The sequence below is a fragment of the Malaclemys terrapin genome, chromosome 1 (genome assembly GCF_027887155.1).
Source record: "Malaclemys terrapin pileata isolate rMalTer1 chromosome 1, rMalTer1.hap1, whole genome shotgun sequence".
Taxonomy (NCBI): Eukaryota; Metazoa; Chordata; order Testudines; family Emydidae; genus Malaclemys; species Malaclemys terrapin.
This window is the reverse complement of record NC_071505.1, coordinates 8976580-8992393: the sequence shown is the minus strand read 5'-3', so window position 1 is coordinate 8992393 and position 15814 is coordinate 8976580. Positions and strand designations below refer to the sequence as shown.

Here is a 15814-nt window from a genome sequence, read left to right as displayed (position 1 = left end):
TCTTCCCCGCCAGGCACGGCAGGCCCTGCCGGAGACGCTGGCTGTTGCCGAGGAGCACCCAGTGCATTCCAGCCAAGCCTCTGCGCCAGGCTGGAGCCGCCCCGTGCCACACGGCCCAGCTGCCCTGCAGCACCGATGGCCGCTCCACCCCAAGTCGTCCCCTGGAACTGGGATTGGGCAAGTGCTCTCAGCATGCGGCCTGGTCCCTTTCTAGCCCAGTTCCCTCCATCTTAATATGAGCTCCCCACCCCCATAGTCCCAGCCCCCACAACCATCCCCCGCTCCCGGTCAGGGGGCCAGCCTCATTCACCCTGCCTGTTCTCAGCTGGCAGCCTGCTCCCTGGCCTGCCACCTCACGTCTCTGCCCCACTTCACTCTCCAGGGTGGGGGCACACAAGCCACCTCCCTGTGCCGCAGTGGGAGCCGACTGGCACTGGGAAGCTTGGCTGAGGGAGAGGGTGGGGCCCAGCAGTGGGCAGAACAGTGGGGAGTGAGGGAGGGGCTCACAGTCCCCGAGACCCTCCGGCGTCCCTGCTGAGCAGAAGGCACACCCAGGCTCCTGGGCAGGCAGTGATCCCGGAGAATCCAGATGTGGCTCCGAGTTGTCTGGGGAGAGATCGCTCCTCTCCTGCCTCCTCGCATGCAGGGACCTGTTTTTCAGGCGCTACTTTGCGAGAGCCGACAGAAGGAATTCTTCCCAGCAGAGCACGACTCTCATCCTACACGCGCATACTGCCGGCCAGGTTGCAGGAGCGCCACGTGCCTCACGCACTGTGGAGTTATACACAGTCCCAGCGGGGTAAGAGCAGGGGTGACCCAGAAAACACGTGCTGGGGGAAAGAGATTTTTTTTCACAACAGGCTGTGGGGCAGCATGTGCCAGGGATCCTTTCATGGCCACACGGACCAAGCATGACCTTGGATTTCATGGTCTTGTCTGCAGGACTCACCCACGGTAACCAGCAGGGAACTAAACGGGCCAGATCTTCAGCGGGTGTAAATAGACACCGCCCCTCTGTGCCGTTACCCTGACTTGCACAAGCTGAAGATCTGGCCCAGCGTGTCTACCATGGGAAGGTGAAGGGCTGAGTGGGCGCTGCTGTGATTGGGATTGGGATCTGGGGCTCTAGGGCCTCTGCATGTAGAACCTGCTTATCAAGAGCTTGCTAAAAATGAAACACCCGCTCTAAAGACAGCGAAAGGAAGCCTGGATTTCCTCCAGAGGGTTCTTGTGGATGCGTGCGCCATGCAGAGTGAAAGGCCGCTCTAGAGACACGGGCACTGTATGAGAAGGAGAGCAGGGTGTCTGTCCTGGGGAGTGTACAGGAGCTGCCGAGAAGCAGGAATGGGATTAAGGAACGGGAAAGCTAAACTAAATATGAGACAATGCTCCCTACCAGAGAGATGGATCAGCTCATTGGCTTGTCTCCCAAAATGAGGCTGCCCTGTTGCTGAGACTATTTAACATGGATTGGAGAATGGACGGGATAGAGCAGTCTTGCCCTGCCTGGGGGAGGTACTAGACGTGACCAGAGACAGGCTGATCAGTATGTGGTCCAAGCACAGAGCAGACGCCTCTGTACCCTTTCTATACACACATGACCTGGCCAAGGACCTCGACCTGGACATGCTTTCTGGGAGTGAGACTCTGTGTGGTATCAGGTCTCTTCTCCAGCTTCAGGCCAAACTGGAATTCAGCACCAGTGGCAGTAGATTTGTGCCAGATCCTCTACTCCAGGGGTCGGCAACCTTTCAAAAGTGGTGTGTCGAGTCTTCATTTATTCACTCTAATTTAAGGTCTCACGTGCCAGGAATACATTTTAACATTTTTAGAAGGTCTCTTTCTATGAGTCTATAATATATAACTAAACAATTGTTGTATGTAAAGTAAATAAGGTTTTTAAAATGTTTAAGAAGCTTCATTTAAATTAAATTAAAATGCAGAGCCCCCCGGGACCTGGGCAGTGTGAGTGCCACTGAAAATCAGCTCGCGTGCCGCCTTCGGTACGTGTGCCATAGGTTGCCTACCCCTGCTCTACTCACAATCTAGCTTACGACAGGATGATCATTGTGCTAATTCTATTGTTGCAACAGGACTCTATACATCCCAGTACATGCTCCCTCCCTCCCAGACCTAGCCCTGGAGACCTGACCTCCACACAGGAGTGACTAAGGATTTGGGAGACAGCCTCAGTTGAGGTTAAGTGCAAACCTTATTCTCGTCGTCCCCGTCCCCCCCGCCCCCTCCTCCCACATACTGTATATGCATCTCTTTCTTCTGCAGCTTCTCCCCTCTGGAAGAGCCCTCCTGCGCCTCTCACCTCAATGACCCTTCGCCCCTTTTCTGAGCTGATCTCAAAACCATGCACTCGATCCAGGTCTTTTAGTTTTCTCTCTCCTCCTGTTATTTAACTCTGTCGCTGTTTTGCTGATCCTTGCACTGAGAGCTGACCGAGGGAGGGAACACGCTGACATCAACACGAAACACTATCACCGTGGTTTCCTACTTCACTATCCCACTTGGCAATTGTTCATACATTCTCACAAGCCCTTGTGGACCTAGGTAAGTGTTACCACTCCCCAACTTCCCAGCAACGGGGACGTTCAGTGATTTGCTCAAGATCACACAGCGTATCACTGGCAGAAGGACCCAGGAGATCTGAGTGTTAATTCCCACCACCACCCCCATCCTCACAGTGGAGTTCCAGTGAAACAGCGAGGCACTAACTTGAGGAACAACAGTGTCATACCGCAGAAGGCATTCCCCAGAACAGCTGTTCCCTCGGTTAATTCCAGCTTCCGTGCCATTGCTAAAACGGCGGCTTTTACTGCAGGTAACCGTCTGTCCTTGATTCGCAGCTCAGCCGTTATCAGAGCAATGGCTCTGTGTGTGCAGATTGATGGCATTAACTCGCCCTTAGTGCACTGTCATGTTACTGGTTTCAGAGCTGTAGCCGTGTTAATCTGTATCAGCAGAAAAGAACGAGGAGTCCTTGTGGCGCCTTAGAGACTAACCAATTTACTTGGGCATAAAGCTTATTAATTTGTTAGTCTCTAAGGTGCCACAAGGACTCCTCGTTCTTTTTGTCATGTTACTGATGCTCACAAACATGTTTAAATGCTACCATCTTCCCACGGTTCTAGTGGGGCCTTTCCTGTACATGGGGAGCCTCATTCTTTGACTCTCTCTATCTGCCCTGGGCTGCAGTGATCAGAGAATCCCTGTGTTGTGGCAAGGCCCGATTCTGCTCTCAGGCTCACTGAACCCCTTGGGTTCATTTGCCATCCTCCTGCCTCTTGGCTTATCTCCCAGGCCTTGGCTTTGCCAGTCCCTGATTGAGCACCTTTTCAACTACATCCAGGAAAATGCTGGCAGACTCATTATGTGCTATTCAAAAGCCCTGGAATTAAAGCAGAGAATGGCATCACTAGTGCTTCCCTTGGAGGATCATAATGTGCTCTACAACTGTGGATGAATTGAGCCCCGCATTATGGCTGGCACGGATTATCACCTCCATTTTACAGCAGGAGAAACTCTGGCATAGGGAGGTGAAGTGACCAAGGTCACACAGTGAGTTTGTGGCAGAGTCAAAAATGGAACCCGGGGCATCCTAACCACTGCTCTAACTCAGAAAACACTCTCTCCTGACGTACCCAAATATTATATCTCCAGCAACCTCTACAGATTTCTCATCACTGAAATTACAACCAAAAAAATCTACCCTACCAGCTTGGAGGAGTGGGAGGAATAAATTGATCAGGGTCAATCAAAAACATTGCTCATCCACATTTGCAGACAGCAGCCTTGTCTGTTGGCATGCCCAGGGTGTAATGTCATTTGCAGATTCATTTCTTTCAACCAATAGGATTGTAGAATGCAAATGATTTTGCTGACTCATTCTGTATGACAGTGTTCAAAGTATGGAGAAGAGGAGGATAAAGGAGTGGTACGGAGGGAGGAGGAGCAGCTACCTCTCAGGCCACAATTTCACTAATTAATACTAAAAATAATACGAAATTATGCCGCTGGCAGCGTAATCTTTTGGCACCAAAGCCCAAAGAGCCATTCACCCTATGGTCAATGCCCTGCACTTCCATTCTTTTCCTAGGTCGCAGATTTTAACCCTTTCCATGCTGACTACTGCTGCAGCCAGCGCTAAGCCAAGCAGAGTGCTCTTCCCCCGCGGGAGCGTTTGGTGGCATGGAGGCATCATGCCACATACATGTAGCCACACTGCACAAATACTTTGGCACCACACAGCTGATCCCATTCGAAGCAGAGAAGAGGGCTTCTACTGAAGGGATTCCCTATAACGGGGATGCCAGCAGTGGAGGCTATTCGGGGCTGTATGCTTTTACAAGCTTCCCCATGAGCTACCAGGGTCTCCACGTTTGTTTATTTTAACACCCAAGACTGGGGCGTTGCCTTCTGGAGGGGGTCACCAAGTTCCTAGTGACTACAATAACGGGATCCAAAATCCCAAGGATCCCGGAATTCTCAGTGGTTCCCATTCTCTTGGGGTTTCCCATTAACGCCTGGCTTACCATCACTTTGTGCCGTCCAATGAGGTTCGGGGACTCGCACAGCAGCTGCACGTCCGACACGGTCACCACACATGGCTTCTCGCCTATCAGCACGGTGTAATTCAGCTTGGCGTTCCCTCCAGTCACCGGCGGGATTAGGTTCTTCCCCTGGACCGAGAGGAGCAAACCCACAAACATTTCAGCAGGGTATAACCTGCCATTGGGTTGTCCCTGTGATGTGAGTGCCATCCCTAGACATGCCCTCCTTGGCTCATCATTTATGGCCTTCCTCAATGAGAGTAAATCCTGACCCACCCCTGGAAGATCGGGACAGCTTGGTACAGGGCTCCCCTGCGCCTTGTCTCTCTGGATTACAGGCCTACGTTTGCATTTGTTACATTTGTTTTGAATGTGCAAATGTGTCTTTTGTGTGCCCGATTATCTGTTTGCACACACATCACATACAGAGGCCCATACTGGAAAACGTAGGCCAGAAAGTGCTCTTGCTCGCTGTCTGGCTCACAGAATGTCTCAAACCACAAAGAGGTTGTTCTCGGATTTGCACAAATGGCGAGTGAGCAAGCTTTACAATTCCAAACGTGCTGCGTCTGGCTGTCCTAATCACCATATTGTCACGTACTGCAGCACAAACAGAGACATGGGGCCAGATTCTCAGCTGGTGTAGCTCCAGGAAAGTCAACAGAGCTATGCTGCGTTACACCAGCTGAGGGTCTACTCCGTGTACTTCCATGAGGGTGAACTGTCAAGAAGTGAAAAGGTTAGTTGTTCGAAGCTGTCTCTTGCGGTTAGGATGTTCTGGAACAACACAAACGTTCTCTCTCCCTGCTTCCCTTTTCAGTGCAGTTTCTGCCACTGCTCAATCTAATCCGCACACCAGGCTCCTACAGCACAAGACAATATCTGCTGTGGGTTGGGGTAAAGTTAAGAATGCTGCGCTGTGATTGGTGGGACGTTGGCAGGAGCAGTGCTACGATTGGTGGGGTGCTGGTGGCATCTCTGTTGTGATTGGAGGGATGGAGCAGGTGGTTGGACTAGATGACATCTTGAGGTCCCTTCCAACTCTGATATTCTATGATTCTATGTTGGCAGGCCCTCTGTTAGGACTGGTGATGCTGGGACTGGTGAGATGCTGGTGAGGGCTCTGTTGGGATTGGTGGGATGTTGGCATGAGCTGTGCTGTGATTGGCTGGATATGTTCCTGGAGGGCATAATCGTTCTCTGATGCTGCTCCCTTACCCCCATCTCCTCACCTTTAGTATGATGGGAGTTCCTGGCTTCAGCTCCAGGATCCCCGAGGGGTTGAAAGCCTCAAAGACTGGGTTTGGGTAGTAGGTGAAGTTGGTTTTGTTGAGGATCAGCAGGGACTGAACATTATCCAGGATGAAACCAAACTCTTCTGGGCGCTCGGTTAGCTCGGACTGGTGATTTGGGTCCACGGGCAGTGCTGGAGCCTGGCAGGTCATCTCTGTGGCGTTCTGTACCTCGCAGATCTAGAGGGCATGAGCCAAGGGAGAGCTTTATCAGAGCAGCCCCTCCCCCAACAGACCCTTTACAAGAGACTGAATCCCTTCCAATAGAACAATATCCCACCCACGGCTGGGGAGAGGAAGGTAGCTACCGGGCTGCTGGAAGGGACCAGCTGGGGCACCAGTCACTCCACCACGACATTCAGCACCTTGAGAGCACATTCAGCCGGGGCCACGGCTGGAAGGAGCACGGGGGAGCCCATTGCTCCTGCAAGTGAGTCCTCAGTTCCTCCGGCTCAGGGCTGAGGGACATTGTGAGGGCAACTTGCACCTGTTCCATGGGGGGCTTTGAACTCCAAGGATACCGGTGTCACCACTTTTCCCCCCGGAATGGAAAGCTCTGCCTTTTACTGCAGGCAGGTCCAACCCGAGCTCCAGATCTCCTTCTCCCTGGTAACTGTCCAAAAGCTGCACCTGCAGAAGGATCTCAGTTTTGTCAGCAGCCACAATCCCTATAATGGGCTGGTCGACTAAACCTGCCTTTCCCCCCCCTGCAAAGTTTGGGGTATCCAGACTTTGGCTCCAAAGGGTGGCCTGGCGTTTAAGGCACTGCACTGGGACCCAGGAGATCTGGCATTCAGAATAGGCACTCTTATTCCAGAACAAGAGTGTCCACACCTGGTGTTAAATCAGGAAGAGTTATTCTGGAATAACTCCCCCATGTAGACAAGCCCTAAGTCTCTCTGTGCTTCAGATCCCCACCTGTAAAATGGGTGTAATATTACTTAGTCCCTGCCCTGAAGAACTAACAGTCCAAATAGGCAGGACAGACAGTCTCTCACCAAGCATATGTGTGGCGCCCAGCAAAGGGGACCGTATCTCAGCTGAGGCCTCTCAAAGTTACTTTAGTACAAATAATCATGAACACAAGCCTGGCTTTATGATTTTCCTTTTCGAACGTCCCTTTCACTGTTTGCTGCAATCCGTCCCTGCTCAAAGAGCATTCGCTATTACGTCTACTTTAATACGGGGGCTGGCATCGATTTTGCCCAGATCAATTCAGATGAGAAAAGTGATTCGGGCCAAATTAAATGCAGAGGATGCAGCCATGCAGATGAGCCGCACTGGGACAGCTCTGCTCTAGCACTGAAAGACCCAAGATCAGCCTGTGCACAGGAAGTCAGGCTATGACTGGGTACCAAGAGCTCTCACCCACTGAGTCAACCAGCAGTTCGCAAGTTTAAATCCCTCTCCAGGGGTCAACTGCCCATGACAGCTGGGCAGTCTACATGGCCCTGAGTCTGATCTAAGCATGGTGTAACTCCAGTGACGATCTGCTGGTTTTACACAGGAGTAAGTGACAGTAGAACATGGCGTGTTGGCTGATGAGGGCACTTTTACCTTGAGCTAGTCACTAGGTGGCCCAGCCTCATGTTGCTCCCTGTCAGGGGGATGGCGAGTGCTTGCTGAAGGGGATGAAGCACTGCAGGCAGCTAGCTCTGAATGCTGGCGAATCTATCAGCCAAGGGACACTTGGTAAATGCAACAGGATAGACAAATACCTACCATGACCCAGGATTGCCCCCAGAGATTATTGTAAGTGGTGGGAGGTCATGGGAGGTGGAATCAGGCTCCAAACCTACTCCATGTCTCGGGCCCAGCCGAGAACGTGACTCATACACCCTCTGTAGGGGCCGAAGGCTGGGGGGCCAAAGGCACCTGGAATACTCATTGAGCCAACGGGGCTGCAGGGGGTCAGCCTCTCTCTGGGTTTGGCCCTACCTCTAAGGCTAGGAGCCATTACATGGCACCGCTGGGATAAAGGGAGGTAGCAGGACAAAAGGAGAGGAGTGTAGTCTAGTGGTTAAAGCAGGGGATGGGAAATCAGGACTCCTGAGTCCTATTCCTGGCTCTACCACGGATTCACTGGGGTAACATGAATTCCCCCTCTGGCTAATTCAGGAGCAGCATAGCCAGCCCTCCGCAGCCAGGAGACCCACCAGGACTTAATGGCCTGGTTCTGCGGTCACTTACCCTGGTGTAAATTGGGAGCAGCTTCACCAGCCAGTGGTGTTACACCAGTAAGTGAGAGAAGAATTTGTTCAGTAGCATCTGGGGTTTCAGAAGCCACAAACGCAGTACAGCTAAAGTCAGAGGGAGCTGTGAGCACGCAACCCTCAAAAGGAGGGTCATTTGGCCTGATTTTCAGAAGTGCCAGGTAGCCCCAAACCCCAGGGATCCCATGGAAGCTGGAGGTGCCTGTGAGGCTATTGATGATGTGTGTCCGTGCAAAGGTAAAAGTGAGCAAATCACGGGGAGAGGGGGCCCCGTAGTATGAAAGAATCGATGCCAAACTCTCTCAGAAAAGCCTGGGCCAGTGTCAGCTGGTGTCCCCTGCAGCAGAGACCTTCCCTAAAAAGCCATCTCTGTGTATAGCAAGGTAAGGCAGGAGGCACTAAGAAGCTGATGCTAACCTCCTAGCCAGTTACAATGACCCTTCCTAGTTTGCATCCTTTTAATTTCGTCACCCAGGGATGTCTCCAGGTTTTATTTGTTATGGGTTTGTTTGGTGTATTTTTTTTTTTTTTTTTTTGCTTGATGTTCCAACATCCGGACGTGTGGTTTCCTTTGGCTGAGACGTGGTTTTAGGAGAAGGAAGCTCATTTCTCCCTCCCTGCCCCCTGGCTCCTTCGATCTCTGCTCCTCACAGCAACAAGCCCTGATTAAACCCTGCCCCTGTCAGTCTCCTCGCCCTGCACAGGCAAATCTCTTCTCGCTGCCGTGGCTGGCCCGAGCGGTGTCACTCCAGATTTAGCTCGACATGAGCGCTCTGGGAGCTGGCGCAGAGCCTAATCGAGAGTGGCTTGGCCTATTATACCGGCAAGGCGGAAGGTATGGGGTGGGAAAGGAGGACGCTGGCTCTTGGTTTATTGAAAGCGACCTTGGAGCTTTCAGGGTAATTTCTGCACCAGTCCCTTCTGCTAGGCACACAGACCTTCACAGGCTAAAGGGATTGATGGCATTTTGCAGGGGCTTGTGGGTAATAGAAAAACAATCTGTGCCTTGATAGATGTAGTTTATTGCTGTGCTGTTGTGGAGGCAGAGAAGAGATGCCAGGGAAACCGGGGAGTGGGTTGAGCTCCTCATCGCCACCAACCATCAGGGGAGAGGACCCACATAGCAGCAGATGAGGAATGCCACCCTGGGATTCCCTGGGACTTCGTTGGGGGAATGCATTGGTGGGTGGGCTGAGGCAGGCCTCTGTACCTGCCTTCGCCTCCCTCGCTCAGAGTCTGGGCCTGATCCCAGCAGAGGCAGAATGCCATCAGCTACTCAACCCTTCTCAGGCTGTGCTCAGCATCCAGTGGGATCAGGGCCTTGCCCAGCAGTGCCAGGGCCAGGTAATGCCCAGTAAGTGCAGTCCAGCCACTCCCCTGGGTCAGCAGCCTCTCTCTGTGACTCACTGTGGAGAACACATCAAGGATGGCTCCAGAAGGCTGGGGACACCTGACATTTTGAGGGCAGGTGTAGGGGACATCTGGTTTCTCAAGCAGCCTCGTGACTGTCACTCTTCATGTCAGCAGAAGGGCAACACAGCTGCTCCCTGCTTCCTCTCTCAGTGAAAATGGGCCTGCCAGAGCCTCAGCCGCAGTGTGAACAGGCAGCTGGACTCTGAGGCCTCACTCAATGCTAGCTGCCTGTTGGCAATGAGCATGCAAGGCCATGGGGCCTGGCTGAGTGAGAGTGTGGGTGTTTCACAGGGTCTGGAGCTGGTAGTAAGAACAAATCCTCTGCTCTTCTCTGGGGCTTTTCTTCCAAGGGTTTCACAGAATCGTAGGACTGGAAGGACCTCAAGAGGTCATCTAGTCCAGTCCTCTGCACTCAAGGACTAAGTAACAACTACTAGACCATCCCTTGCAAGTGTTTGTCTTACCTGTTCTTAACAACCTCCAATGACGGAGATTCCACAACCTCCCTAGGCAATTTGTTCCAGTGGTTAACTACCCTGACAGGAAGTTGTTCCCAATGTCCAACCTAAACCTCCCTTGCTGCAATTTATACCAATTGCTTTTTGTCCTACCCTCAGAGATTAACAAGAATAATTTTTCTCCCTCCTCCTTATAACCTTATATGTACTTGAAAACTTATCATGTCTCCCCTCAGCCTTCTCTTCTCCAGACTAAACAAACCCAGTTTTTTCAATCTTCCCTCATAGGTCATGTTTTCTAGACCTTTAATCATTTTTGTTTCTCTTCTCTGGACTCTCTCCAATTTGTCCACATCCTTCCTGAAATGTGGCGCCCAGAACTGGACACAATATTTCAGCTGAGGCCTAATCAGCATGGAGTAGAGCAGAAGAATTATTTCTCGTGTCTTGCTTACAACACTCCTGCTAATACATCCCAGATGATGTTGACTGTTTTTTCCATTAGTGTTACACTGTTGACTCATATTTAGCTTGTGGTCCACTATAGCCCCCAGATCCCTTTCCGCAGGACTCCTAGGCAGTCATCTCAAAGCACTTTGCCAACATCAATAGGGTGTTGCTAAAGTGACAGCAGGGTGTTCCCAGTCCCTGCTGCCCCAGCGTGCTCGACTCACCTTCCACCCCACGGCATGGCAGCTAGGTGACCCACATCGTTAATATCGGAATGCAGTGTGGGGCCTGGTGTGCAATAGGCAATCGGTGACAATTCCTAGATGATGAGTGCCCGTATAACAGAAATTATCCCTGCCACTAACTGTCGCAGCAGAGACTGGGAACCACCTGGATCTGGGAGAATCAACTTTCCTCTCCCCGCTGCAGGTTGGATTTGAGGTGCACTGGGCAGGCAGGCTTGCTTGGGCTGCTAACGCTCTGCCTGTTTTGTGGCTAAACAGGAGACTCCAATCTCCAGAGCTGTCCCATAGCCCCTTTCACCAGCCCAGCCACGTTCCTTAACACCGCTCCCCTTCCCGGTGACAATACTCACATTGACGTGTTCTTTCCCACCATGCTTGGCCCGGATCTGAGGGTTCTGGATAAGGTCCAGGTGAGTTCCCCACACGGCTATGGGGGTGTTTCCACTACAGAACAGAAAGAAGGAACAACAAGAATTGCCTGTTATCAAGGCCCAGAAGTGAATGTTGCAGTGATGGGTGATCTGCGAATCCCTTGGACAGACGGGCAGAGAGGGGCTCCCACACCCCTGGTCTGGAAGGTGATGCCCTGTCTAGCAGGTCCAAACATTCACACAAGCATTTCTGCTGCCACGTCACATTGCAAACCCCCGTCTGATTTGCTGTGACTCCAAGGTACTCCCCTCCCAGCTGAGCACCTGTGGCTTGGGTTCTCTTTCACTACAGGTCTTAGCTGCATCTCTCCAGGGTGCATCTTGTTCTGTTTCTGTGACAGGGGACTCAAACTACTTTGAACACTGAGGCCCCCGCCCTCCGGTGCTCTCCTTCTCAGACATGTCGCCTGCTTTACATTCACTTACTAAACATTTATTGCAAAGTGTGTGAATGAGTTGATTGTACCCGCGTGGCCGCAGTGATCTCTGGAGATGGCAGAATCGAAGGGTATCTCTATATAGCTGCTGGGAGGTGTCATTCCCAGTGTGCAGAGACATACCTGCACAAGCGGGGCTCGCACTAGTGCCTCGACATTGCAGTGACACGGGCAGTGACTCGGGCTAGTCGCCTCAGTATAAACCCGCCTGAACCCCTTGCTATGTAATCAGACCAGCCACCACCTGCCACCATGGCCACACTGTTCTTTTTAGGTGCTAGCTTCAGCAGAGCTAGAGTGGGTCTGTCTACCCATCTTCCGGCTGCTGTGCAGACACGCCCGAAGAGAGAGGCTCCAACCGCAGCATTCAGTTTGAATCCATGGCTCTGGTCCATCCCATTGGAGAGAGGAGGCAATCTGCAAAATGTCCATTTGGATCTAGGTTTGGCTCTCAAACTCATGTCCACGCTGCGATCCAAGACGTGACTGCAGCCTGGGTAGACATACCAGTGGCTAGCTTTACTTGTGTGTAAGGTGGTGTTCACCCCACACCAGCCCTGAAAGCTGAGGAAAGGGCCTATTAGTGTGTTTAGGCTGGAGAAGCAACCGCTGATTGGAAGAGGAAGCTCAGCTGATCAGAGCCCTAACAGGCCCCAGCCTCAGGCATGCACAGCAGCACACTTCTCCTTGGTCCCACCGCCTTCTGCCAACTCTTCTGTGGCTGATCTCAACCAGGTCCACCTCCCGCCCCTCTGACTGGCTTGGTCCTTCTTTCCACCCCTTCCCCTCTGTCTCGCTGACATCTTCACTCAGCCTCCCCATCTTCCCCCCAGGCTTTAGGTCAATCAGGATTTTACCCAGCTGGAATCCCTGAGCATCCCACTTGGCAGTAGCTCAGAGCACAGTCACCCTGGGCCACGGGATGGTGAACACTGTCTCTGGTTTTAGAAGTGAATGGAGACTGTTCTGTGGTAGCAGATGATAGAACAAGGAGTAATGGTCTCAAGTTGCAGTGGGGGAGGTTTAGGTTGGATATTAGGAAACACTATTTCACTAGGAGTGTGGTGAAGCACTGGAATGGGTTACTTAGGGAGGTGGTGGAATCTCCTTCATTAGAGGTCAGGCTTGACAAAGCCCTGGCTGGGATGATTTAGTTGGGGATTGGTCCTGCTTTGAGTAGGGAATTGGACTAGATGACCTCCTGAGGTCCCTTCCAACCCTGATATTCTCTGATTCTCTGAGACACCGGTAGCTCTGTAAGGATTTCCAGCACTCCCTGGCCTGGCCCGCTGCGGAGAGCTCTCTGCCTGACATTAAATGGCCATCTCAATCTTTCTCTTCCTTTATTGTGCATGCTGAGAAATGGAAGCGAAGACACAATGGGATGTTGAGGTCGTGACACTGCATTAGCTGGAGAGATGATGCCTGTCTCTACATCTCACTTCCCAACTCCTTACTCTCCCCTCCCCACCCCACCTCTCGCTCGGGGCTTGGCTGGGCACATCTCGCCTATGGCAGATGGGGGCGTTGCTGACAGCTTGTGTGTCAGATAATGCTGGGGTCTGGGATTTTTCTCAAGTGCATCCCTGACCGGACGGGAGGCTCTGTAATGTCTTCTTTACTCTTCAGAACCAGCTGATGCTGAATGTAACTCAAATCAACCCCAGACCATCTGTTTTAATGTAGCCTTGTAAAATTCTACTCACCCAGCGTGAGTCTTTTTTTTTTTTTGGACGGGTAAATCAAATAAGATCCGTTTGTTTCTATTATTGCCATGGAAAATGGCAGGTGAGTGGAATTTGTGCCTGGCCTGGTACATTTTCATGATGACTTTGCAAGGCTGGTGTAATGACACTCATTCAGCCTTCAGAGATCTTAACTCAGAAGTCAGGGACAAGGTGAAGAGAGACCCATAAGTTGCTGTGATGAAGCGTATTGCACGATAAATCTCTCTCATCTGGCACCCTGCCCTCAAGCAGTGGCCAAAACTGGCTGCTTAGAAGGTGACCTTTCCCCTGCCAAGAATGCAAAACTATACTAGAGGCAAGCAGGAAAATTCTTCCCTGACCTTGGCAGTTGATCAACTTACAGCCTCAAGCATGGGGGTCAATTAAACCATTCTTGATTTTGCTCGAAGAGCCGCACATGTCACCACTGGCCATACAATGATCCAGCCCTTTCTGAAAGCCCTGCTTTGCTGCTTGCCTCAATGACTCCCTGTAGTGGAGAGTTCCAGAGGTTTGCTCCACACTAGGAAAAGAGATGCTGAAATACGGTGCTAATGTAGGATGCTCTGTCCTGCCCCCCTTCACCGTTCTCCAAGGCTTTGACCTCAAGAAGAGGCTCAGAAGTGGAACTGAAGGCAGGACTGAGGTGCGCTGGATGCATTGTATTAGATTGCCACACTTGCTGGCACTGGGCCTGACTCAATGTCAAACTGAGAAGTGGATAGTGAGGCCAAGTGGTTGGAACAGCAGGGGTCACGCCTAGCGGTCAGGCTGGGGACCAGAGCCAGGGGTCAGAGCAGGAATCAAGAACAGGGTTGGAACAAGGCCAGGGCAGCAGCAGGCGCAGGCTGGAGCAGGAGCAGCGTGTAAGACCCTCCAAGCGGCGGGGATACTCTGGGTGAGGTAGTGACGTTGAGCAGACTGGAGTGGCTGTTCTCAATGGGAGCCCATATCCCTGGCCTTGGGGACTCCTGGTTAGACCTGAGCCTGTGGATTGGCTGAGCCCTGGCAGATAGACGTGCAAGCTGCGGCTGAGGGATAGCTCATCAGCTCAGCGGCGCTAACCTGGCGGGGCTCAGCGAGCACTTGTCAGGTTCAGAAGTGACTCATTACACTCAAGCCATTGCTGTGCATCTCCACCGAATGAACACTGGAGATTCCCTCCGACCCAGCCCCTTAGAACAGCGAGGGGCAGAGGGACTAACTGGACAGCGAGATGCATTCGCCATCTGTCCGTGCTACCCAGCTGGCAGCTGAACAGACAACACTGGTCTACAATTTTTGAGAAGTCGTCTGCTTCAGAGATAAAATGTGCTATTTATTATGTATTTTGATGAGCTGAATTCAAATATGACAATTAAAACAACTGATTGGCTACTGTTTCTAAGATATTTAAGTTTTTATCTTTTATGTCTATGTATATTGTGTAGATAGTAGAGTTTTAATCATAAATTGTAAACCTAGGTCTTTTCATGTGTTTATGGTTGCTTTACATGATAATATTTCGCCTGTCCTGTTTATGTAACACTTTAAAAATCAGCAAAAGGGTTATATAAATAAAATTTACTATGAAACAAAAGGCAAAAAACTATTATGTACATAGCTTAGTCCTATTCAGTGTCTCGGCGCTTCTTGGCTTGTCTCTTGTATTCATTAAATGGAGCATCTCTTGTCACTGTCCAGCAATAGTCTGCAAGCATTGATGGGCTCCATTTGCCCTGATAGCGTTTCTCCATTGTTGCAATGTCCTGGTGAAATCGCTCGCCGTGCTCGTCGCTCACTGCTCCGCAGTTCGCTGGAAAAAAATCTAGATGAGAGTGCAAAAAATTTATCTTTAGTGACATGTTGCAATGAAGGCTTTTGTATGCCTTGAGGAGGTTTTCCACCAACAACCTGTAGCTGTCTGCTTTGTTGTTTCCAAGAAAATTTATTGCTACCAACTGGAAGGCTTTCCATGCTGTCTTTTCCTTGCCATGCAGTGCATGGTCAAATGCATCATCTCGAAGAAGTTCACGAATCTGAGGACCAACAAAGACACCTTCCTTTATCTTAGCTTCACTTAACCTTGGAAATTTTCCACGGGCGTACTTGAAAGCTGCTTGTGTTTTGTCAATGGCCTTGACAAAGTTCTTCATCAGACCCAGCTTGATGTGTAAGGGTGGTAACAAAATCTTCCTTGATTCAACAAGTGGTGGATGCTGAACACTTTTCCTCCCAGGCTCCAATGACTGTCAGAGTGGCCAATCTTTCTTGATGTAGTGGGAATCTCTTGCTCTACTATCCCATTCGCAGAGAAAACAGCAGTACTTTGTGTATCCAGTCTGCAGACCAAGCAAGAGAGCAACAACCTTCAAATCGCCACAAAGCTGCCACTGATGTTGGTCATAGTTTATGCACCTCAAAAGTTGTTTCATGTTGTCATAGGTTTCCTTCATATGGACTGCATGACCAACTGGAATTGATGGCAAAACATTGCCATTATGCAGTAAAACAGCTTTAAGACTCTTCTTCAATGAATCAATGAACAGTCTCCACTCATCTGGATTGTGAACGATGTTGAGGGCTGCCATCACACCATCGATGTTG

The 15814-nt window shown here is 51.0% G+C and overlaps 1 protein-coding gene across 1 annotated transcript in view; it reads right to left on the bottom strand.

Moving 5' to 3' along the window:
• The window catches only part of PLXNA4 (plexin A4), a 632199-nt gene that overhangs the window by 73277 nt on the left and 543108 nt on the right, over positions 1 to 15814 (bottom strand). The window contains exons 17-19 of the mRNA XM_054015834.1: positions 10984 to 11077; positions 5795 to 6034; positions 4545 to 4691 (exon numbers count right to left, since the gene is read on the bottom strand). Coding sequence (XP_053871809.1) covers positions 4545 to 4691; positions 5795 to 6034; positions 10984 to 11077 — 481 coding nt within the window. The remainder of the gene's footprint in view (positions 1 to 4544; positions 4692 to 5794; positions 6035 to 10983; positions 11078 to 15814) is intronic.